We start from the raw sequence: 25,650 nt of genomic DNA on the forward strand, positions 1-25,650 counted from the left end.
AATGCATGTGCATTGTTAGTTAATGTTAGCTGATGCATTAACTAATGTTAACAAGTGAGATCTAACTGTAAAGTAGTATGTAGTAGTCGAGTCCGGTCTCGAGACCGATTTCTGCTTTCTCGGACTCGTCTCGGACTTGTTCCTTCAAAGACTCAGTCTCGACTTGGACTCGACCCTTCAAAGACTCGGTCTGGACTCGGACTCAACCCTTCAAAGACTCGGTCTGGACTCGGACTCAACCCTTCAAAGACTCGGACTCGACCCTTCAAAGACTCGGTCTGGACTCGGACTCGACCCTTCAAAGACTCGGTCTGGACTCGGACTCGACCCTTCAAAGACTCTGTCTCGACCCTTCAAAGACTCGGTCTCGACTCGGACTCGACCCTTCAAAGACTCGGTCTCGACTCGGACTCGACCCTTCAAAGACTCGGTCTGGACTCTGTCTCGACTGGGACTCGACCCTTCAAAGACTCGGTCTGGACTCGGTCTCGACTCGGACTCGACCCTTCAAAGACTCGGTCTCGATTCGGACTCGACCCTTCAAAGACTCGGACTCGACCCTTCAAAGACTCGGACTCGACCCTTCAAAGACTCGGACTCGACCCTTCAAAGACTCGGACTCGACCCTTCAAAGACTCGGACTCGACCCGTCAAAGACTCGGCCTGGACTCGGTCTCGACCCTTCAAAGACTCTGTCTGGACTCGGACTCGACCCTTCAAATACTCGGTCTCGACTCGGACTCGACCCTTCAAAGACTCGGTCTCGACTCGGACTCGACCCTTCAAAGACTCGGTCTGGACTCTGTCTCGACCCTTCAAATACTCGGTCTCGACTCGGACTCGACCCTTCAAAGACTCGGTCTCGACTCGGACTCGACCCTTCAAAGACTCGGTCTGGACTCTGTCTCGACTGGGACTCGACCCTTCAAAGACTCGGTCTGGACTCGGTCTCGACTCGGACTCGACCCTTCAAAGACTCGGTCTCGATTCGGACTCGACCCTTCAAAGACTCGGACTCGACCCTTCAAAGACTCGGACTCGACCCTTCAAAGACTCGGACTCGACCCTTCAAAGACTCGGTCTGGACTCGGACTGGACCCTACAAAGACTCGGTCTGGACTCGGCCCTTCAAAGACTCGGTCTGGACTCGGTCTCGACTGGGACTCGACCCTTCAAAGACTCGGTCTGGACTCGGTCTCGACTCGGACTCGACCCTTCAAAGACTCGGTCTGGACTCGGTCTCGACCCTTCAAAGACTCGGTCTCGACTCGGACTCGACCCTTCAAAGACTCGGACTCGACCCTTCAAAGACTCGGACTCGACCCTTCAAAGACTCGGACTCGACCCTTCAAAGACTCGGACTCGACCCTTCAAAGACTCGGTCTGGACTCGGACTGGACCCTACAAAGACTCGGTCTGGACTCGGCCCTTCAAAGACTCGGTCTGGACTCGGACTCAACCCTTCAAAGACTCGGTCTGGACTCGGTCTCGACCCTTCAAAGACTCGGTCTGGACTCGGTCTCGACCCTTCAAAGACTCGGTCTCGACTCGGACTCGACCCTTCAAAGACTCGGTCTCGACTCGGACTCGACCCTTCAAAGACTCGATCTGGACTCGGTCTCGACCCTTCAAAGACTCGGTCTGGACTCGGACTCAACCCTTCAAAGACTCGGTCTGGACTCGGTCTCGACCCTTCAAAGACTCGGTCTCGACTCGGACTCGACCCTTCAAAGACTCGGACTCGACCCTTCAAAGACTCGGACTGGACTCGGACTCGACCCGTCAAAGACTCGGTCTGGACTCGTTCTCGACCCTTCAAAGACTCTGTCTCGACTCGGACTCGACCCTTCAAAGACTCGGTCTGGACTCGGTCTCGACCCTTCAAAGACCTCGGTCTGGACTCGGACTCGACCCTTCAAAGACTCGGTCTCGACTCGGACTCGACCCTTCAAAGACTCGGTCTGGACTCGGTCTCGACCCTTCAAAGACTCGGTCTCGACTCGGACTCGACCCTTCAAAGACTCGGTCTCGACTCGGACTCGACCCTTCAAAGACTCGGTCTCGACTCGGACTCGACCCTTCAAAGACTCGGACTCGACCCTTCAAAGACTCGGTCTCGACTCGGACTCGACCCTTCAAAGACTCGGTCTCGACTCGGACTCGACCCTTCAAAGACTCGGTCTGGACTCGGTCTCGACCCTTCAAAGACTCGGTCTCGACTCGGACTCGACCCTTCAAAGACTCGGACTCAACCCTTCAAAGACTCGGACTCGACCCTTCAAAGACTCGGTCTCGACTCGGACTCGACCCTTCAAAGACTCGGTCTCGACTCGGACTCGACCCTTCAAAGACTCGGTCTCGACTCAGACTCGACCCTTCAAAGACTCCACTAGTTAAGACTGCTCCTCTAAACAATTACCAATCTAGCTTAGTCTGTAGGCCTAACTGTTGATTATTAACTGGGGTGATATTAAATCATGAATATTAAAACTGACATGTCGAGACAAAATCTCGACTCGGACTTGCTTCCTCAAAGACTCGGTCTTGACTCGGACTCGACTGTATTTGAAAACCAACGGACTCGGTACAGGCGGTCTCGTCCCCATCACTACTGTAAAGTGTTGTTAAAAACAATAAACATTGAGGTTCAATAGCCTGACACCACTAGTTAAAATGCAATGCATCCTCTAACTTAATATAAACGGTAATTACAGATTTAGTATTCTAACATTTGATTAGTGTCCTAGAAATAGCACAGAATACTAAATATTTCTTTTCAGTTTTAAACTTTATTTTATTTGCAGGGTTAAAGTTTCAATGTAACCTCAGACTTTTGGGCCGCACTCAACATACATAAAATATAGAAAGACAAACAATGTTATAATAAAGGCCACACACACACACACACACACACATATATATATATATATAAATCTTCTGAATTTTGTAAAGCGTTCCTCTGTTTATTTTAACATGTCCTGAGTGGGAGTAATAAATTGCCTAGAATTCATTTAGTTAGGAAAAAATAAACTACTGATTTTAATATTTAAACTGTATTTTAATTCATATGCATGTTTTGTCAACAAAAAAAAAAGAATAACCAGAAAAAGTAGGGAAGATCACACACACTAAAGTGCACAGATTCAAATGAGGTAAATCATCTATGTGCGTGCATTGACTATTGCAATCTAACATCAGGTTAACACGTGTTCTTCAGATCCATATAATCAGCTTATGATTCATAATGTGATAACTGTCAGGTCATCTGTGCATGTGTCACGTTTGACCTGAGAGGCCGCTGCGTCTCCAGACACGACGACAGCTGTCAATCACTGAAGTGCTGCAGATGTGAGTGTTTGAGAACGTTTCATTCCTGCTCCTGAATCCAGCTCGCTTCTGCAGTTCACACACACACACACACACACACACACACACACAGATCAGAGAAAGGACATTGTTTTGAATATCTGTACTTTATCAGAGTATTTTTCTTTTGGGAAACATTTACTTTTCCTTCACTGCATTGCAAAGCATTATCTTTACTTTATACTCCACTTAATTTCATAAAACATATCTTTCAGTGATTTATGATTCATGAACAAGCCGATTCTTTCCAATGAACCTGCTGAATTGGTTCACTAATAACACTGAACGATTCATTCAAAAATCATAAAATCATATTTAGGTCATGCCTATCAGTTATTTGTGAACTAAATCTGCTGTAAAACTATTCAAAATATTTATTTACATTTTTTTAAAGAAGTCTCTTCTGCTCACCAAGACTGCATTAATAAAAATAAAAATAAAAAAAACAGTAAAATTCTGAAATATTATTAGAATGTAAAATAGCTGTTTTCTATGTGAATAATATACAGTAAAGTGTAATTTATTCCTGTGATCAAAGCTGGATTTTCAGCATCATTACTCCAGTCTTCAGTGTCACATGATCCCTCAGAAATCACTCTAATATGATGATTTGATGCTCAAGAAACATTTATGATTATTATTAATGTTGTTTTTGTGGAAACTGTGATGCATTTTATTTGTGCAGAATTCTTTGGATTGATTAGTGTACTTCCAGCACTGTAAATTGATCAGAATCACCTGTAATAGCCGTTCTCCTCCAGCACGTCCTCCACCATGCTCTGAAACACCACACAAAACATACAACTGACAACTTATATAACACTCAACACATAATATTAAAGTCACAGCCTTTAAAACATGGAAATCATATCAGTTATGTTTCTATAATGACCATTAAGTGAATATGGGGTGGGAGAGGGGTGAGATTTAACTAATTTCACCACTTTGGTTTGAGTTTAGTTCATTTTTTGCTCTTGGCACTGACAATTTACATAAATAATAATATAAAATTTTTCTTTCTATAACCCAAATATTAGCATGTTTTCTTGGGCATATTCATTTAATTGATAATCAACTGTTTCTGTGTCCTCAATATCACCTTACATCTAGTCTTTCCTTTTAAAGCCACCTTGAAATAAAAATTGATAATTTTATGGAAATGTTTATGGAATATTGCCGTTTATAATGTATCCATTCTCATCATTTTTTAAATTCATGTGCCTCGTAATCTTTAATCAAAATAATTTCCCCTTCTCTTCTCTGATGACATGTTTACTGGCGCGAGGGCGTAGCGACCTGTCACTCACATGAGATCCACCAATAGCAAACCACAACCATCCAATCAATTCCCCACAGACAAAATCAAGCCCCGCCCACATTTGTTCTTGTTCCAGAAGCCGTTTAACTCGGACACACGTCACAATAGGGCAACTTTCTTTTCATGCTGACTTTAACAAACAAAAGCCAGTTCTTTTATAACATCCTCCTCCAGTGATTTTGGAGGGAAAACAACAGCAAAAATATCAGTAAGTATCATCAACGGATCTGATTGATTTCTCAAGAACATTCCATGCTGATTAATAATAATAATAAAATTATTCATGCAAAATGTACAGCACAACAAGACATTTTTAAATCCTACCTGTATTTCCTCGTAGGTGAGCCCGTCTTGAAGACTGGAGTGACCGGATTCCCCTATAAAATAAATAAGACAAACTCAGTGGAGTTTGTAATGCTTTAAAATCAAATCAAGGAGAGAATCTGAGTTCCACTTCCACGGTTTTCAGCAGTGGATGGGTCTGAACTGAGAGACTGGATCATGGACCACCACTCTCTGCTGGCTGATGACATCTCCACCAGCTCTTGACTGCCTTGAAGAACCTGAACGGGTTGAAATGAAAGCAGATTTCAACTCAAAGCACACTGAAATTAATTCATTTTCCATTGAAGTTTACTATAACATCCACAAGAGGGAGATGTTGCATCTTTTTCCCCTATTAAGGTTTACTACAGTTTTATCTCAATGCCTAAGGATTCATTAAGTGTTGTGGTTCTGCACATCTTTTATAAGGGCAAAAGTCAGCGAAATCATACACTTTATTCCAGTAACTCCCCTATTATTGTGCACTTTTGCTCACGGAATAAACCACAACAATGTCAAGACAAGGCAACATAAACAAAAATGATGTTGTTGCATTAAATAAGATGAAGTACCTTATTGAGCTCCACCTTCAAATTGTAGGGATCGCTTCCGTCCGAGAACAGCGGCTTCTTAAAGCGTTCGATTGCTCGCTGCTTGAAGCTGTTTTGAGGAGCTGGTGGGAGCTACAAACAGAAAATATTAATAAAAGAGATGGAAACATTCTGGAAAATGCCTGAAAATAGACTCCAAATTACCTGAGTTATAAATATAATCTTATGCAGAAGTTCAAGAAGCCTCTGATTGGGATCATCAATTTGTCGAACTTTTCTCTGAGATAAACAAATTCCTGCCGATCCTGTGGACATGGAAAAAAAAAAAAAACAAGAGCAACACAATATTATATCCCTATTATTTCCAGATGTTCTGTGAGATGAGAGCACTGTTACTTTTACAAATAATATATACGTCAAAGCAGAATTCAAAGAGCATCTCATAACTGTGCACATTCTCAGCAAAACTGAGATTTTTTACCTGGTCGTGCTTTTGACTTTTGACAATCCCCACTGCCAAACACAAACAGCATTTATTTCAAATAGAAATAATTTGAAAAACATTATAAATGTTAGAATTAGAAAAGCTTTAGATAGATAGATAGATAGATAGATAGATAGATAGATAGATAGATAGATAGATAGATAGATAGATAGATAGATAGATAGATAGATAGATAGATAGATAGATAGATAGATAGATAGATAGATAGATAGATAGATAGATAGATAGATAGATAGATAGATAGATAGATAGATAGATAGATAGATAGATAGATAGATAATGAGAATGGACAAACTCACCTGAGCAGTTCATCAGAACTCTTCACAATGCACTGCGACACATCTTCACATTTTAAATAAGAAAAAAGCACTGTTTTTAAATTGACCAAATGAAGTATTTCTCTCTTGCAATTTATTTAGAGCATAAATGCCTGACGAGGTTTTTCAAGACATGAAGCTAACACACTGTTTGACACATGTAATGCTGTTTTAGTCACACAAATGGGTCAGAAACACTTAATGCAAGTGTGCAAATGCAGAAGCTGGGCCGAACACATTGTTATATACACAATATGTATTTTAAATATGAGGGAAGAAATAATTGTGTCAGATAAATACCTTAAGTTTAATGTTAAACTTGGTTAAGGTATTTATCTGACAAAATAATTTTGGCAAAAATGGGAAATTACAGCTACAGGTTTTATTTCATTAACAAAAGGCTCACAGGAAAAAGCATACAATGATTACAACATAGTCAGTTATTAATATTTCGTTGGTTCTTCTCTCTTGTTTTTGCATGTGTTCATAATTTTGTTTTGTATGACAGCCGGGCCAAAAATTATGTCGGCACGATTTGGCATGTTTTATTGCGTTATCACAAGTAAAACATTTGACTTAAACCAAACTAAGCAATATGCTTATAACATAATTTTTTTTATATATAATAATATTTGAATAAAGAGTGAATAAGGTCGGGCATCACATTTCGCCACTACTGTAGTTTACATTTTGTGACGATACAAGCAATCAAGCAGTTTTTGCTATATAGATATGCTTTACTGTGGTAAAACTCAAAGTGCCGACTATTTATGTTATTCATATGATCTAAATGCTCAGCTAGAAGTGTTTGTTTTCACATTTTGAATTGTACTTTTGCATTGACACTGCACTAAGTATGTACAGGCCGCAGAAACTAGTGCACTGATGTGTTCAGGTATTAGATGCAACGTGTCACCTTGACTTTGCTTTTGCTCTGCTCCACTTGCTAAAACAGATGTAGAAGTTTCAAAGCCCTGTGTTTGTGATTGATCTTGCCCATCCTGTTCTTTGAGGCCAAAGCTCTGAATCAAAAACAAAATACACCGAATATTCAGCCGGAATCATTTCCAAAAGAGAAAAACCAGGGTTATTTATTATCCGATAAACAGAAATGTGCAGTAGTTCTCAGATCAAACCTTTTGCAGTGAGTTGCACATCCTGGTCCTGTTGCTCTCCAGGAAATACTTCTGCGCTCTCTTCCGGTCTCGCTCGGCCCTTCTCTCGAGTGAATTATGGGATGCACAGAGACTGTCCACAAACTTCATCATAATATCAGAAATTCCGGAACTGACCTCGATGATGTCAGGACGCACATCTGCGTTTGGAGTCAAGCACCTGATCAAAAGCCAGCAAGAATGAGTCCTATAAGGGTGGAACACTCCTTGTGTGTGTGTGTGTGTGTGTGTGTGTGTGTGTGTGTGTGTGTGTGTGTGTGTGTGTGTGTGTGTGTGTGTGTGTGTGTGTGTGTGTGTGTGTGTGTGTGTGTGTGTGTGTGTGTGTGTGTGTGTGTGTGTAGCCATTCAAAAGTTTGGGATCATAAGATTTTTTGTTGTTAAAAGAGGTCTCTCTGCTCACCAAGGCTGTATTCATTTGATCAAAAATACAAAAAAAACAGTAATATTGTTAAATATTTTTACAATTTAAAATAACTGTTTTCTATTTTAATATCTTTTAAAATGTAATTTATTCCTGTGATCAAAGCTGAATTTCCAGCATCATTACTCCAGTCTTCAGTGTCACATGATCCTTCAGAAATCACTCTAATATGATGATTTGATGCTCAAGAAACATTTATGATTATTATCAATGTTGAAAACAGTTATATAAGGGTGGAACATCTTCTGAAAACTACAAACTGAAACTGAAAACTACACTTTTGTGTATTGTGAATTACCGTAAGTTGTAATGCTTTCAGAGAGTATGACTTATGAGGAAGCAGACTCGTGCAAACATACTTTATTTCCCATAATTCTCTGTGAAAAACAGTTTTTTTCAACCTTTTTACAACCTTTACTCTTCATTTTGGTAGAAATAAATAAATATGAAATGTCCAACACTTTATTGTTATTCTGTAATTCAGATTTTTTTTGTTATAAAAAATACATTAATTTTGTTATTATGTTTTTTATATTAATATCTTTTTTTTTTTTAAATGTACAACAAAAGATTTCTTTCTCAAATAAATGCTGGTCTTTTCAACGTTTCTATTCATCAAAGAATCTTGAAAAAATGTATCACGGTTTCCACAAAAATTTGGGGCAGCAAGTTTTCAACATCGATTATAATAAAAAACATTATTAATAACTGAGTACCAATAATAATTAATCATCAAATCCTCATATTAGAGTGATTTCTGAAGGATCGGTGACACTGAAGACTGGAGTAATGATGCTGAAAATTCAGCTTTGATCACAGGAATAAATTACACTTTACTATATATTCACATGTACTGTATACTATACACATAGACTTTACTATATACACACATATTATTTCTACCAAAATTTCTACAGCTGTTTTAAATTGTAATATTATTTCACAATATTAATGTTTTTACTCTATTTTGATCAAAGAATAGACTACTACTTAATTATGACGTGTGTTCAAGTCAAATATATATATACATATTTGACTTGAACACACGTCGTAATGAATGTTTGTCCAGAGAGAGAGGATCTGAAAGGGAATCATACCATTTAATCATGTCCGTCACTCTCTCAGAGACGGCTTTGTCTTCCACTGGATCATACACTGCTTCCACGATCTAAACACATGAAGAACATGGAGGAACATCAGATCTGAACAACCTGACAAGTCTCTGAAAGTTCTTTTAAAATGTCTGAATCCTTATAGAATGCATTTCCGGATGGATTTCTTCACTATATGGTGAAACGACACCTTGGTAGCGAGGGAGAGCATGTTTGCGCTGTAGAACGGAGGCGTGAGAGTGACCGTCTGATAGAGGACGCATCCCGCGGCCCAAACATCTGCTTTCTCACCGTACGGCTCGCTTTTCACGATCTCAGGACTAACACACACACACACACACACAGACACAGACACAGACACAGACACAGACACAGACACAGACACAGACACAGACACACACACACACACACAGAAAGTATGCTTCACTTCAAACTCCATCAAATGTTCACCTGGTCATAGCAGGTATTTGAGAACTGTAAATAAAAGATTTCTTTTCTTTTTATACTTTATTTATGAGTTTCAAGACAATAAAATAATTCAGTACAGTACCAGCAGTAAAGTATTGTCCCGACCACTGACGTCAGCTTACTGTTCTCCTGTTTCTGTTTAGCAAGACCAAAGTCAGCTGGAAAATACATTAGATTGGTTATTATGTGTACAACTTGCCTAAACACACACACACACACACACACACACACACACACACTCCTTGTGTGTGTGTGTATATAGCCATTCAAAAGTTTGGGATCGTAAGATTTTTTATGTTTTTAAAAGAAGTCTCTTCTACACACCAAGGCTGTATTCATTTGATTAAAAATACAAAAAAAAACATTAATATTGTGAAATATTATTACAATTTAAAATAACTGTTTTCTATTTTAATATATAGTAAAGTGTAATTTATTCCTGTGATCAAAGCTGAATTTTCAGCATCATTACTCCAGTCTTCAGTGTCACATGATCCTTCAGAAATCACTCTAATATGATGATTTGATGCTTAAGAAACATTTATGATTATTATCAATGTTGAAAACAGTTGTGTAAATAAAAAAAATAAAAAAGCATTTTTCTGAAATACAAATATTTTCTAACATTATACACTACCATTCAAATGTTTTTTTTTTTTTTAAAGAAATGAATGTTTATTCAGCAAGGATGCATTAAATTGATCAAAAGTGACAGTAAATACATTTATAATGTTACAAAAGATTCTATTTCAAATAAATGCTGTTCTTTTGAACTTTCTATTAATCAAAGAATCCAAAAAAAATGTATACAACTATTTTCAAAGCTGATAATATTTCACTATATTACTGTTTTTACTGTATTTTGTATCATATAAATGCAGCCTTGGTGAGCAGAAGAGACTTCTTTTAAAAACATTTAAAAATCTTACCGATCCCAAACTTTTGAACGGCAGTGTGTGTGTTTTCCCCATATAATGCTCTGGACAAGTAAAAGCTCAAATCAACTCACTTATAGTGACTTTATCTCTCTCTCCCAGCATGATATTATTGGGTGTGAGATCTCGGTGGATGATCCGTTTCTCCTTGTGTAAGTATCTCAAAGCCAGACAGATCTATGGAAGTTTCAGTATGAACATAATTCATCATTTTTATTTCATATTTCCTCAGAGTTCCTCATCACCTGTATGAAAATGTTCCAGACTCTCTCCTCGGTGAACGTCTGCCGTTTCTCTTTGAGAGAGCTGAAATGTTCAGCCAGTGGAGCTCCTTCTATCAGCTCCATCACGATGTAGAGTTTGTCAGCTGAGACCAGGACAAAAACAGTTGTAAATTATATAAATAAATTAGTGCTGGGCAACAAGTAATCGCATCCAAAATAAAAGTTTGTGTTTACATAATACATGTGTGTGAACTGCGTATAATTATTTTGTATAAATAAATACACACACATGCATGTATATATTTAAGAAATATGTGCATGTATATATTGTATGTATATTTATGCATAATTTATATTATATATAAATATTAATATTTTATATATAAATAACACATTTTTCTTAAATATATACATGCATGTGTGTGTATTTATATATACAAAATAATTATACGCAGTACACACACATGTATTTTGTAAACACAAACTTTTATTTTGGGTGCGATTAATCGTGATTAATCGTTGCCCAGCACCAAAATAAATATAATATATCTGTATAATACACATATGCTTAGTTTGCAGACCAAAAGTCTGAGACGCAGAATTTTGGACCCCATTGTACTGATTAAAATCATTACATGCATATCATAAGTGTAATACAATTTATACATACTAAATGTCACAGGAGAGTACGTACCTTCTAAAAATGTTTTGAAGTATTTTACAATGTTTGGATGACACATCTGAAACAAATTAAGAATGACAAATGACAGCTTTCCATTTCCTGTGAGAATATCAGGGTCATATTTCACTCTAATGTCAAATGATAAATACAAGAAGTTATATTTTGCCTAATGAAATTTCTTTTAATTGTGTCATTATTTACATGACAATAAATCACATTTCAATTATATAAAAATGCAGTAATGCTATAATCCTAATCATCCTTTAATTAAACACAATTTTTTTTAACTACTTGTTGAGAATTGAAGAGAGGGGAAGACATGCTTAATTGTCATGAAAACACTTTTACAGAGCAAGCAAATTTTAATGTTCTAAAAATGAAGTTTATTTTACTTTTATGCAAATTTGGGTTTTTTGGCGGGTGAAAAAGCTCTACAAAGTTCCAGTTCGTCTCTATATCAGTGTCAGTGTTTCTGAACTCCTGAAACGCCTCCATTTTGTACACTTGAGTTTCTTCCGGGAACGAACACGTCACAATATTCCTCATTTTAATAATTCATATGCAGAATAAAGGGGCGGGGCCTGGTTGAGTTAGTTAGTAGTGTGTTAAACTGGCGGTTATGGAAAGGGGCGGGACATTTCCCAAACACACTCGACCAATCACAACACACTGATCCAGCCGACCAATCAGAGCACAGTGTGCTTTTCAGAAGGAGGAGCTTCATAGAGACAGGAACTAAACAGAGCGTTACTGACAGACTGGGAAGAGAGGAGCCGCAACAATGGAGTATAAGAGGAAAATAATCAACATTCAAGCAGGAAAACCTGTTCAGAGAATGCATTATTCACCTGTTCTTTAATGATGGTCAGCTCAGACACGATCTTATCAACACTGCTGTCTCTGGATCGATTGTCCTTGCCGAAGGCCGGATTGTGAAAGTTGACCTCCTTCAGTGCCAGAACATTCTGTCCGCTCTGCTTACGGACCTTTGTGTGGGAGCAAAAAACACCTGTGAATGGCTCAATTTAACTACTAACTAACAAAGTACTAAGAAGCAGCACAGATCACCTTCACCTTAAAGACGCTTCCAAAGGCACCGCTGCCCAGATGGTCCAAAACCGCATAACCATTGATCACTCTCAAAGGAGGTCGGTTCTGGTTCACCGTCTCTATGCTTTCCCTGAGAACATCTAACTCCTCCTCCTACACATAAACACAGTCATAATGTAAACATGCCAGAGAGAAAATATAAGAGAGTTTTGACTATTTTAGCGCAAATGTTTCCATTTATGTCATAGCTTTAGAGAAGCAGATGTGTCAATGCAATTCACCGATGAAGACCATCTTCAGTCTCTTACCGTTAAGAGTGAGATTTTCTCCTGCAGTGGTTCATACGCAGTAATGTCTCTCACATAGTGCCCAACATCGATAAACATCTCAAACAACTCTGGAGAAAACAGTCTGGAACAAACAAACAGCATTTCATTTAGAAAAAAAAAAGAGAAAAAACATTAAAATAAATAAATAAATAAACAAACCACCTCATGTAGATAAAAGTGTGTCAATTTAATACATTTCTACAAAATAAATACATTACAAATAAAATACCTTTTAAAGTGATGTCTATTGCGCTCCATACTAAAAAGGAATCGTAAGGCCCTGAAAGCATAACACTTCAGAAAATAAGGAGCAACATTATTATCTGCATTTCAGGCGTACTTATGGGAAAAGAGGAGAACATTTTAGGTAGAAAATGTAACGCTGCAATTAAAAGATGCTTTAAGGACATAAGAACCATAATCCATCTTTGCATACTGTATTGTACTTTCATAAAAAACTTTAAAGTGAGCAGTTTCTGCAGCCTTTATTTTTATATACACACATTTATTATTATTAGTAGTAGTATTAGTACTAGAAGCAGTAATAATGTGAAATGTGAGTTTATTCATTAGACTGACATACCTGTAGAGATTTTTCTAGAGGTTCTTTAAAGCTTTGTGGCAAAATCAATTTGCCAATTATGTACACACCGTTCTCCTAAAACAGATTGGATGCATGTAGAGTATATAAATATGAGATGAATGCAAACTGATGTCTTTGATTCACGAGAGAGGTGACCATGAACTACCTGAACCACGTTATTTGCTGTCGTATCATCCAAAACAAGCTCGGTGATCGCTGCACAGCATGCTGGGAACAGGGGCAGGAGTCAGTGCTTTCGTTAATTGTTCAAACTTTACCGAATGTACTGGCAACACGTTACATTAGGTCTCATTAGTTGACGTCAACTAATAGTGAGCAATTCATTTCATTTTATTTGTTACAGTATTTTGTTAAAGTCACCATGAAATCAAACCTGACAATTCTTCATTTTTTATGGAAAATCGTTGCTCAACTCCATGCATGCACTTGTCATTATATTTTCCATTACAGAGGCATCATAGTGAAGATGCATTACATCATCTCAATATGCTCGACATGTTGTCTACATGATGTTTAATCATTTGCTGCATGTATTTAAGGGATGTCATATAGGATAGCATATATTTTATACCTTCTTATATAGTCTAAGATCTATGGAAGGTTGTTTCAGCCATGGAATACAATTTTTAAAAATTGTGACTTTTTAATCTCACAATTCTGACCTTTTTTTCTGAGTTTACATCGAATTCTTGCATTTTTCCCCCCAAGAATTGAGAGATATAAACTCGCAATTTCAAGTTATAAAGTTATAGAGTTATAAAGAGCTGACTTTTTTCTCACAATTCTGCCTTCTGAAAAAAAAAAAATCATAATTGTGAATTAAAAAGCCGCAATCACCTTTTTAATTTAATTTTTTTCGTGGCAGAAACAAGCTTTCATAAAGATTTATTAAGCATGTATATTATTTAATTTTACCACATGACCAAAATAATTCACTTGTGTGTTTTCCTGTGCATCCTCACCTGCCTGCAGATTGATGGTGTTCTCCGCGGTCTCTCGAGGGCTCACCTGCGCTGACACATGATGCCTGTGAATCCTTCCTGACGCATTGGCGCTGGACAGCGTGTCAATGGTGGAGCGATCAGACACATACACTCGTTCTCTGGAACAAAAAGTTTTGCATGACTTAAAGGATTAGTTCACTTCAGAATAAAAATGTCCTGATAATTTACTCACCCCCACGTCATCCAAGATGCTCATGTCTTTCTTTCTTCAGTCGAAAAGCAATTAAGGTTTTTGAGGAAAACATTGATTTTTCTCCATATAGTGACTTCAGTGGGGTCCAACGGGTTGAAGGTCCAAATTGCAGTTTCAGTGCCGCTTCATAGTCTCTACACAATCCCAGTCGAGAAATAAGGGTCTTATCTAGCCAAACCATCGGTCATTTTCTAAAAAAAAGTAAACATTTATATACTTTTTAACCACAAATGCTCGTCTTGCACTAGCTGTGATGCGCCACGCATTACGTAATCACGTTGAAAGGTCACGCGGGATGTAGGCGGAAGTACTAACCCAGTGATTACAAAGCGAACGTGCAAAGACTAAGTCAAACGCCATTTAAAACACATTATTAAGTAAAACAGCGATATAGAACTATTTTGAAGTTGGAGGAGAAAATGAGATGGATTGTTTCACCCTACGCTACATTTTCCGCCTACGTCAGGTTACCGCCTGACCTTTCCAACGTGATTACGTAATGCGTGAAGTCGTGGTCGTGCAAGACAAGCATTTGTGTTTAAAAAGTATATAAATGACCAATGGTTTGGCTAGATAAGACCTTTATTCCTCGGCTGGGATCGTGTAGAGCCTTTGAAGCTGCACTGAAACTGCAATTTGGACCTTCTAACCGTTAGACCCCATTGAAGTCCACTATATGGAGAAAGATCCTGGAATGTTTTAATTTCTTTTCGACTAAAGAAAGAAAGACATGAACATCTGTGTGAACTACTCCTTTAAAGTGCATTTAAAGCTCAACCATAGACTGTAAAAAAAAATATGGACATAGAGTCTGTGACGTCACCCGTAGTGTTTCTGAAGAGCATTTTTGAAGCACAAAAGTGGGCGGAGCCGGCCGTCGCCATCTTGGCAGCGTCACTCCCGGATGCGATATTTTTTTTCACAGGATGGTAGGGGAAGACTCATGAATATTCATTAGGGAACTCATCCCTGATTGGTCTTAACCCCAGTGACGGGGAGGTTTAGGGGCGGGGTTAGGGGTAAGTCATCAGACCCCCAGTGACGGGTAGGTTTAGGGGCGGGGTTAGGGGTAGGTCATCAGACCAATCAGGGATGAGTTCCCTAATGAACATTCATGAGTCTTCCCCTACCATCCTGTGAAAAAAAATTTCGCCTCCCGGATAAACGAAAATGTGCAGCGAGGCAGATTAGCTGAGGTGACGTGACGCTAACAGACAGCAGACAAACGGCTAGTAGTGACATCAGCGGTAATCCACCTGTCACTCAAGTGGCCACGCCCTTAATTATGCAGAACGTTAAGGCTTAATATAATTTAAACGGATGAGTTATAAAAAAATTCACCAACCTCACAGTCGTCATGAAGGGCTAAATTAGCTATATAGACCAAAACCGCTTTTTGCACCAGGCTGCAAACTAATTTTCTTCTGCTGTAAAGTTGGGCATATTACTGTAACATGCGGGTCTCTGGGATTGACTCTCTTTCGCAGCCTGTCTCTAGCGGCCTGTCGATAAACTGCAGTTTAAGTCACTTCCGTGTGGGTTTCAAGAGAGAGACAGGATGGTTGCCGCTTGAGCTCAAGCAAACGTGACCCGACTGCATTGAGACCCACCCGTGTAAGATGCGCAGGAGTTGTTGCACGCCGCCCCACGCCCGGATCTCAGCGCTGGTGTCGGGATCCTGGCACAGCTGCACGAGCACCCAGACCGAGCTCCTTAACAGCTTCACGTGCTCCGAGTGCAGGAGACTGAGCAGCACCGGCACCCCGTCACACTGACGGACCTGATCCCTGATGCACTGCACAGAGCAAAGCAACCTCAGCAGCTCCGCGCTCAACCTGAGAGGATTATACACACATGGAGAAATACACCATGAGAAAGGAATTAAAGGCCCACTGAAAGTCACTCAAGTCAAGTCACCTTCATTTATGTAGCACTTTTAACAACATAGATTGTTTCAAAGCAGCTTTACAGTGATAATAGGAAATTAAAGTAACAGAGATTGTTTTGGCTTTACAGCAGCTCTAGAATAAAGTTATTGTCCCGCTAAAGTTTTGACTGATTCACTTCCGTTGCAAAGTTATTATAACTTAAGGTGATGATACACAGGGCAACTTTTTGGGCAATGTTGCTGGGCAATATTGCCGTCAACGGGCAACCAGATGGGACACAGGGCCCACGACTAAATTATCCAGATAGAACTGTATTGCCCATTTTCAATGGGAAAGTGCCAAAGCAAAGTGCCTTGGAACGCGCATCTTTGGGTGCTTTTCCATTCTTATTCGTGCATCCTCACTTCCTTTCCTGCATGATGCGTTGACACAATTTCTACTGAAACAGGAAGCTAAGGCGGGACATATTAAATGGCTCCTCCCCTTTTCAAATAGCCAATAGCGTTTAGTTTACCTCACAGACTACAGTCGTACTTGACAGCACCATGGAAGCGAATCCGAGCGCTGATGATATTTGGATTCAATAGTAGAGGTGTGAATAAATTCTAGCCATTTCATTCTTAACCAACGAACAGTTGGAAAACGGAATAAAACTCGAGCGTTTGAGCAACCGAACACACATCTCCAACACATATTACTCCGTGTCAACGGTCACTTTGGCCAGGTGGTATTTATAGCATAGGGGGCGGAGCTTTAGATTCTAGAGAGCATTTGATTGGACAGAAGATGTGATGAGAAGGTGGTCCATTTTAGCGGAAGTGAGAGACTGTACATTTTGAATGCTTATATCTCCTAAATGTGAATTTTGTCATTGTTTTGGAACACACCAGCTTATTCATGACCTTAAGGCTAACATATTCATACTAAAAGCAAAAAAAAAAAAACGTACATTTTGATTTCAGGGGGCCTTTAAGATTTAAAGGGGAAGTGTGTAACTTATGTGCCACTACAGGCACCAGTGCATCACATGATGTTGATTTGAACCAGTGTTGTGTTAGTCAGGCTGCTCAACCAATTGCCTTGACTATTCAAATTATATTATATTATTCTACGGGGCTGTTGAATGCTTTAATCTGATTGGTTGACAAACGTTTTAAGGAGTGCAATTATTTTCAGGGAAACGCACAGCTAAAGTAGTTCCAGGCATATTTATACCGCCTTACAGCTCCATATCATTTGCCAAATCATTTCAGTTATTTCAGAGCTCCTTACAGCCAAAGAACCAAAACTCACAACTTCACTGACCAAGCAAATAAATCTAGTAAAAAGTAGGATAAAAAAGACAAATTATTTACCTGTTTATTGCAACAAAATTACGTTTTATTATGTACAGAAAGCACATACTCTCTTTCTCCCACTCAAAACACACGCACATACAGAAACGTGTGGTCAGCGCTGCTCTAACGATTTTATCAGTAAAATAGATTAGCAACTTAAAAGCTACATGACATTTATCATTAGCGAGGAAATACCGGCGCTGATCTTGAAGCAGATAAACGTACAGTTTCGCTATTAGTGACCCTGTTGAGAAAAAAAAACCATCTGAACGATGACTTAAGGTGTGGTAACCATAGTATAAGTCGATTAATTGACTCTGGTTTATTGGAAATTATTATCAAATATTTTTGTGGAAACTGTAATACTTTTTTTTTTATTCGTTGATGAATAGAAAATGCAAATGAACAGTGTTTATTTCAAATTGTAAATATTTTGTAATATTATGTCTTAACAGTCACTTTTGATCAGTTGAATGCATCTTTGCTGGAAAAAAAATTCTTTACAAAAAACTTTTTCACTTACTGACTTTTGAACATTGGTACATGCAATTCTATTTGGATGGATTAGGATTCTACAAGGAACAAATAGAATTTTATGGCATCTTGTAAATGCAACTTCTGAATTTTTCATTTCTCATAAGTACGCCTAAAAAAACAAAAAGTTACAGCTTCATGGATTTCCAATAACACTTTTTGCAAATGTAACATATCCAGAGATTAAACTGTGGTTTAAAATCAAATCAATCAATTGCAAGAAGTAATGTGCGAATAGCAATAATTACATAAAAGCATCAACAGTCACAAATTAAATGCAGGAATGCTCATGCAACAAACAGCAAACAACATTAAAGTTAAATAAAGTCATAGAAAAGTAAATAAAGACAAATAAAGTTATAGAAAAACACCACAAGTTGTCAAAATGAGCCTCTACTTACCTTTTCGATAACATGTCATATTCTTGTAATACAACTAGAATATGCTCCACAACAGACAGCTCTCCGATCTTCTCTTTGCATTCTTGACTAAATGAGAAGTGGGATTATTGATTAAACTCATTGTGCTAATGTAATTTTTACTCCTAATATACAAGTACCTTTCAGCGAGTGATGTGAGAGCCAGGAGAGCTCCTAATACTACACTACTGTCTCGAGTAGAGAGCAGCTTCACGAGGGTCTGTGCAAAAAAAAAGAGGGAAACCAATAACCTCAGCTTTATCATTATTACATTTCAGAAAGTTGTTACGCAGATTATGAACCAGATTTTGATGTCAGCAATACAGGCATTTAATGAGTCAAGGGGAAGTGCAACAGGTCATCAGCATAACAATGATAGCTGAGACCATGACATTGGATAATATGACTAAGAGGGCAACACATAAATATTGAAAAAGAAGAGGTCCTAGAACAGAGCCTTGAGGGACACCTTGAGAGAGAAAACAAGTGGAAGATTTGAAGTTATGGAAAGCAATGAAGTGTTGTCTATCAGTGAGATAGGATGTAAACCGAGAAAGAGCACTGCCCGTGATGCCTATTTATCTGAGAGACACATACCTTATGTGCACCACAATGAATAATCCACTGTCTTTGTTCCTCAACAGAAGACAACTTCTGAAACATATCTGCAGAGCAAATGATGTGGGAAACAAGCTTAGCAAACAGATCATTATTCTTGCGGCTCGTTTCCAAGCTGTACATACTGTAGCATGTCTGTCTCACATGTCATTGCAACCAGCTGCTCAATTTCCAGTGTCTGTTCTCTGCATTCTAGATACACAGTGGCAACCGACTCCATGTGCTGAAAAACATCCAACGAGAGACAATTAATTTCCACATTCTGCTGTGCATTTCTGCATTTGAACATAGTGAAAGTCTGTACCTTAGCGAGCTGCCCAGCACCTTGCAGTTCAAAGAAGACTTTCTATAAGAGGAAACAACATGTTTTTATTTTGAAATTACTATTTGCACCCAGGTGTAAATAGCACTGGCTATATTATAAGTCTATATAATATAAATTTATAAAATAATAATAGGGTCATTCCGTGTCAAATCAACCAAAGTTCAAAAACTTCCCCAGCTCAAACTTTAGATTTTGTTGAAGAAAGACAAACATAACAAGAGATTAAAGCCAAAATCTAAAATTTAATGGATGAATATTATTTACTAAGGAATCCACTATTTTGTAGAGGGAGATGACAATTTTCACCTGAGATTGGAAGTAAAATTACAGGTGGGTGAAAATGACTTAAAGGGGTCCTATTATGCCTTTTTTTGTCTTGATTTCGTTTTTTTTGGGTGTATTAGAATATGCTTTCATGTCCAATAAATTAATTATTCTTAACATATTTTACATTATTACAGCACCTCTTTCCCCAGTCTGGCCCGAACGCGTCGTTAGTTTCGATGAAGCCCCTCCTTCCGAAATATGAAATGTCCTGTGATTGGCTAGCTGGCTCAGTGTGTCCTGTGATTGGCAGCACTTAGCACATTCGGAAAATGTCACGCCCCCTTACAACCACAAGCTGTAGTACTCAGATGTAAATAATAAGGATGCCTTCAATTTTAAACCAATTAAAACCTGATTCCGACTTAAGAATTTTAACAAGCAAGAGGATCGTCCAGAACGGAATTCATTATTTTTTTAATTTGTAGAAACTAATATATACCATTTAATCATGATACTTGTCAGAACACTAATTCCAGAGATATTGGGATCTCAAAATTGCCCTAAGAGTAAATTGTTAAATTAAAAATGTTTTTTTTTTTTCATACAGATGATACGTTTTTGTTCAAAGAGCTGAAGAACAAAAAATGTATCTCGTTTTTTCTATCAAAACTATTGCATTGAACATACCTGTCTGAGTGCCATAGATATTGTTTTTCCAATGTTTGCGTGCCACCCAAAAAGATATCTCAATATAATTTTGTATTCTGGTTATTAACAAAATTTTCTTTTAATATCTTTATTTTCAAGGCCCTATATGGTTCAATTCCATAGATATGGGTATCTCAATGTGGGTCCATTTCGAAATTGTTGAATTTTAAACGTTTTAAATGGTCGAAAACCAAATGTGAGTCACACTTTGCATACAGCTGATGCTTATTGCATTTAAAGGGTAATGTCAGTAGAATATATAATGTTGAAACTAGAAATATATATTGTTTCCCACCACCAAAACAACTGCATAGAAAAAAAAATCAAAATCCAAAAATGTAGCCATGCAGGGACCTCTGGTTGAGTTGACACGGAATGACTCGAATACATATTTATATTAAACAAAGATTTTAGATCTCACCTGGTGAAGAGGATCCCTGATCAACAATCTCAAGCAGTTCAGAACTCTTAAAACACTGTCTGAGGACGACTTTTCCAGCCAGTTGCTGAAAACAAATAAGACTAGTCTACAGTAATCCATAACCACACTAGCTGGTATACATTCGCAGCATCATACTCATGAATACAGACCTACAACCGAGTCTGTTATTGATCAAGGCAGTGAAGATGTCCAGGAACAGTGTGTGATGTGGATGGTCACTAAAACATCTCTGGTTTCTGTAAATCACACTGGTAACGACATGAAAATCGGTTACAAAATGCGACTGAATAAGAGCAAAATGACCAAATAACAAGGGAAACTGTGCACCTAAAGTTATCCAGCTCAGATGCTTCATTGTTTGTGCCGTTTTTCCGGTGGTCAGGAACATTTGAGGAGTTCTGAGACTTTCGTCCCTTGGATTGACTCAAAGATGAAACCTGAGATGGGGAGCAGAGATGATACTGAGAAACTGAACTCACGTCAATTCAGAATTTAACTGAGAATCAAATTGCAATTACATTCTGATTTTGATTGGCAAATGGTTAGACATTTTGTGATTCTTTAGGTAAAAATTTAAATGTTACCTGTTTGTAAATTGGAGCTGTGATCAGTGATAAAAGTCTCTTGAGATCAAGAAGCTCCCTAAAAATTATTTTAAAAAGACATTAATAAATATCAGCAGAAAAACTAAATTCTCATCAGTAAAAGTTTCAGTAATGGCTTACTTGTCTTTAGGATTTGGATGTGATCTGTTTGGTCCTCTAGACTTTCTGTCTTGGAGAGGCATGTTGGCACAATCTTGATTTCTCTCATGTCTGCAGCACATAGAAAAGTATAAGAAATACTTACATTTTTAAAAGGCCATTTTAACTGTCCTCTTACAAACTTAAAATCAATTACATAATTAACAAAAGATACAAATACAGCTTTCAAGTTCGGAATGACATGAGGGTGAGTAAATACTTTTTGGGTGAGCTACTGTTAATATTTAATAACACCAACCAAAAAATATATAGCAGCAATGATTGGGTCCTTTAGGGAAACTAATATGCACGATGGGCAACATGCATTTAAACCGGGTAAATATAAAAAGTAATTTGAATATGCCACATGTACTGCAGCAGCTGGTGCCATTATGACTGCGAACCACAACAGGCACATGCATGAGATCATTTAAATTTAGACGAATTTCATGTCATGTAATGTTGACTGAGTTTGGTGGCAATTGCATGAATTCCCAAGGAGTAGTATTAAAAAGTTCAGCACATGCGCTTTTCACAAACCTCCGAATAGCTGACTTTCTGTTGGGCTGAACATATGACTTGCAGTTTGAAAGTTGTTCGACTCAATAAGATCTATATGTGTACCGAGTTTACGTGCAAGTAATATGGACCAAGTTTTTAAACGGCATTAAAGGGGGCGCTGTAGAGCCCCTCCAACACACCCGGGTACCAGCTTTGGCCAAGCCCTAATGGCAGACGATTCCGATGTGAGTACAAAGTTTTGAGTGTTTTAGAGCATGTTAAGGGCCCCAAAACATTAGGAAAACAATAATAACTGACACATACAGTGGCTTCAAAAAGAACATTTAATTTCTCAATGTCTTTGAATCTCCCATCAAACAAAAATATGTTCTCAGAACGTTTTACTAACGTTTACATTAAGTTACCAAAACCTTATTTCTAAAGGTTTTTTAAAGGTTTTAGGCAAAAGTTAAAGGAACACGAAAATACCATTTTATCGTTTTGCAAAAATTATGGGAATGTCACTTTTGAATTATCTATAAACATTCTGAAACAAGTAGTAGTAACATTCAAAAATGTTAGATGGACGTCCAACTTAAACTTTTCAGGGGAAAAAAAAAAAACTTTCCATGAACGATGTAGGCTATAGGCTAATGTTTTGAGAACATTATGAATGATCTAGTTTCTGGAAGGCGTTTGTTTGTAACTTTGAGAGAACCTTGACAAAGTTCCCTGTTATGGTGCGTTCAGTCCTCATGGGAAGTTCGTACGACGTTATGTGCGTTCAAGTCAGTTTCGTCTGAGCATGGAAGAGTTATTTGAAGCTATTTGTAAAATCTCTTCAAAGGATGTTGGACAGAAATGCCCTGAAACTTCTTTCCGCTTTGGACTTGTTTATGTTACGGTATTAGACTATATATTAGTTATAAGACCCTCACCCCCTACTATTTGTCTTTCTTTTATTTGGTTCTGTTTGGTTCATTCTTCTAAGTGCTGTATCAACACAAAAACATATGTATTATTGTTGAATTATGCCATAATTGTTTGTACTTGAATTCTGTATAATAATAAAACAAACTTTTGTCAGAGCAAGATGGTGTACCTATCTTAATTAACTACACACAAAAGCAATGTGTGCATCAGGTGTGTTTTGCTTTTTAATGTTTTTAATTAATTTATGAAGCCACTGTAAACATTACTTATTAAATTGTTAATTGCAACGCTTTCATATTTTTAACAGAAAATTAGCTTATTTTGTTGTAAATAAAAAAACCTAACAATGTCACTGCTAAATACTGATAAGTAGGACATTTTTCACATTTCCGAGTTTATCAGAAGGAAGTCGTGAATGAGAGACTACATTAAATGCATATTTTTGTGTTCCCATTTGCTCAGATAGCAAAAGAAACTCCACAATAGTAGACTTTCAATAAGAGTAATAAAAAAAGAGATTTCTAAAGGCAATCAGAAGAGAGAAAGATGTCAATTTTACCATCACTCCCAATGCAGCGTTAACTATTTATTTATTTTTGTAATTTGATGCAAATGTAATATAATATTAACTATAGTGTAAATAATTGTACATACCTTTTTTTAATGAACATATATATAAAAAAAACATTGCAGGATTTGCGATGCTGATGACCGTTAAAACGCGTCATCAGTCTGACACAGGTGTCCGACGTTTTCAAACACCATTTCTGTCGCTTTTATCATTTCAAAGACATAAAACTTCTAAGCTATTTAAAAATAATATGTACTTGAAAAATGTCCATATGCTATCTTTATTTAAAATAAATGCCAGTTGTGTTTGTATTTTATCAAAAGCATAAACATTCAAGCAAGTGTGACACAGGAGTCCAAATACTTTTTTAAGCCACAGACTGAACGAAATTTAACGTTTTTTTTATCATACTGGATGTATTTTCTCACCTGTGTGGATCAGGAATATTAAGGGTAGTTTAATCGCATAGCTGAAGGTCGTCATATATTTCTCTAGGTTTGTATTTCGAGAAGACAACACACAGAAGCTCGAATCAGGATTGTGAAGACACACACAGCAACCAATGAGACGACGCGATGTTGAGGCGTTTGCAGTTACCAAGGTTACTACTCAAACACACGAGCAAGGATGATGAGCTCGAGTTTCGCTTTTTCCACTGATCTTTCTTGGGACATTATCACACACAAACAAAAGTCACAACAAGCGTTGCAATAAAATGGCATTGATTAGCAAAAATGACACACAGTATGCAGTTCAACTAGTGCAACACGTCTGTGCCATAAGAAAAATACAGAAATTCACACATTCGTATAGTGCATTTAAATATGGAATCCATGTTTAACCCGTTTAATCCCAAATTTTTTCTTGCAACTTGAGTACATGCATTTTACTCCTTAGACCTCCCTAACACTCAAACATTATGCCTTTTTTGATTTTATGTTGGTTAAGTTAGTGAAATATTAGGTTTTATACTCGGTCACAATAGTGACCGGTGGGAAACAACATAGTCAGAATTCATTCAAATTCTTCAATTAGACCTACACAATTCATTCCAAGACATCCAATATCTCGTTTTGTCATTTCGTGAAGAAGGCTTAGTGAGGTGAAAGGGTTGTCATGTACAAAGTTACACCCTGGAGGAACTTCTGCTTGTTCGGCTAGACCCCCATGGGCTAGACCATGACTTCACTTGGGCCCTGTCCTAGGCCAGTTTCAGGGAGATGTGTGTTCACTCATTCAGTGCACTGAAGATGGGCCGCACGTTGTAGAAAGGGTTGTTTGTGGTCATGTGTGGAGCACACCAATTGGTTCTCATGAACATCTGCCCAATCCTCCAGATAATTCACCTCTGCATCGCCATTCAATAGTCTACTTGGCAAATGGGCTGTTTCACCCTGGTACTCCCTATCTGAGCCATCACTATCACAGTCACTTTCAATTTGGGGTGGGGGTGGGGGGAAGGGGGTCACGTATGTCAAGAAGGTCCAGCACATTGACCGTTTCTGGGACACTCATCACTACACTGAACAAAATTATAAACGCAATACTTTTGTTTTTGCCCCCAATTTTCATGAGCTGAACTCAAAGATCTAAGACCTTTTCTACACAAAAGGCCTATTTCTCTCAAATATTCTTCACAAATCTGTCTAAATCTGTGTTAGTGAGCACTTCTCTTTTGCCGAGATCATCCATCCCCCTCACAGGTGTGGCATGTTCAGTGTAGGATTGCCAAAACCTGCCAATACCAGCCAATACCTCTGTTTTCAATTGAAGCACTGTGTTATA

The 25,650-nt window shown here is 38.1% G+C and overlaps 1 protein-coding gene across 1 annotated transcript; it reads right to left on the reverse strand.

The window, feature by feature from the left end:
* Window positions 1-2,767: 2,767 nt before the first annotated feature.
* Window positions 2,768-24,540, reverse strand: nek10 (NIMA-related kinase 10). The gene is made up of 36 exons (XM_056242644.1): window positions 24,387-24,540; window positions 24,294-24,356; window positions 21,843-21,932; window positions 21,702-21,759; window positions 21,445-21,554; window positions 21,267-21,365; window positions 21,097-21,181; window positions 19,680-19,721; window positions 19,520-19,598; window positions 19,355-19,422; window positions 18,898-18,977; window positions 18,740-18,826; window positions 16,189-16,413; window positions 14,344-14,483; window positions 13,527-13,588; window positions 13,361-13,435; window positions 13,007-13,071; window positions 12,757-12,859; window positions 12,473-12,601; window positions 12,247-12,384; window positions 11,411-11,456; window positions 10,738-10,859; window positions 10,567-10,669; window positions 9,640-9,715; window positions 9,280-9,409; window positions 9,075-9,145; window positions 7,518-7,716; window positions 7,298-7,403; window positions 6,364-6,406; window positions 6,041-6,072; window positions 5,764-5,864; window positions 5,581-5,691; window positions 5,145-5,247; window positions 5,009-5,061; window positions 4,105-4,145; window positions 2,768-3,396 (listed from the first exon to the last, which is right to left on the reverse strand). Exons 3-36 carry the CDS (start codon window positions 21,902-21,904, stop codon window positions 3,330-3,332), a joined length of 3,111 nt encoding a protein of 1,036 aa, XP_056098619.1. The 5' UTR covers window positions 21,905-21,932; window positions 24,294-24,356; window positions 24,387-24,540; the 3' UTR covers window positions 2,768-3,329.
* Between the last annotated feature and the right edge of the window lie 1,110 nt (window positions 24,541-25,650).

Source organism: Rhinichthys klamathensis, unplaced genomic scaffold (assembly GCF_029890125.1).
Source record: "Rhinichthys klamathensis goyatoka isolate OS25496 unplaced genomic scaffold, OSU_Roscu_1.1 h1tg000737l_1, whole genome shotgun sequence".
Taxonomy (NCBI): Eukaryota; Metazoa; Chordata; class Actinopteri; order Cypriniformes; family Leuciscidae; genus Rhinichthys; species Rhinichthys klamathensis.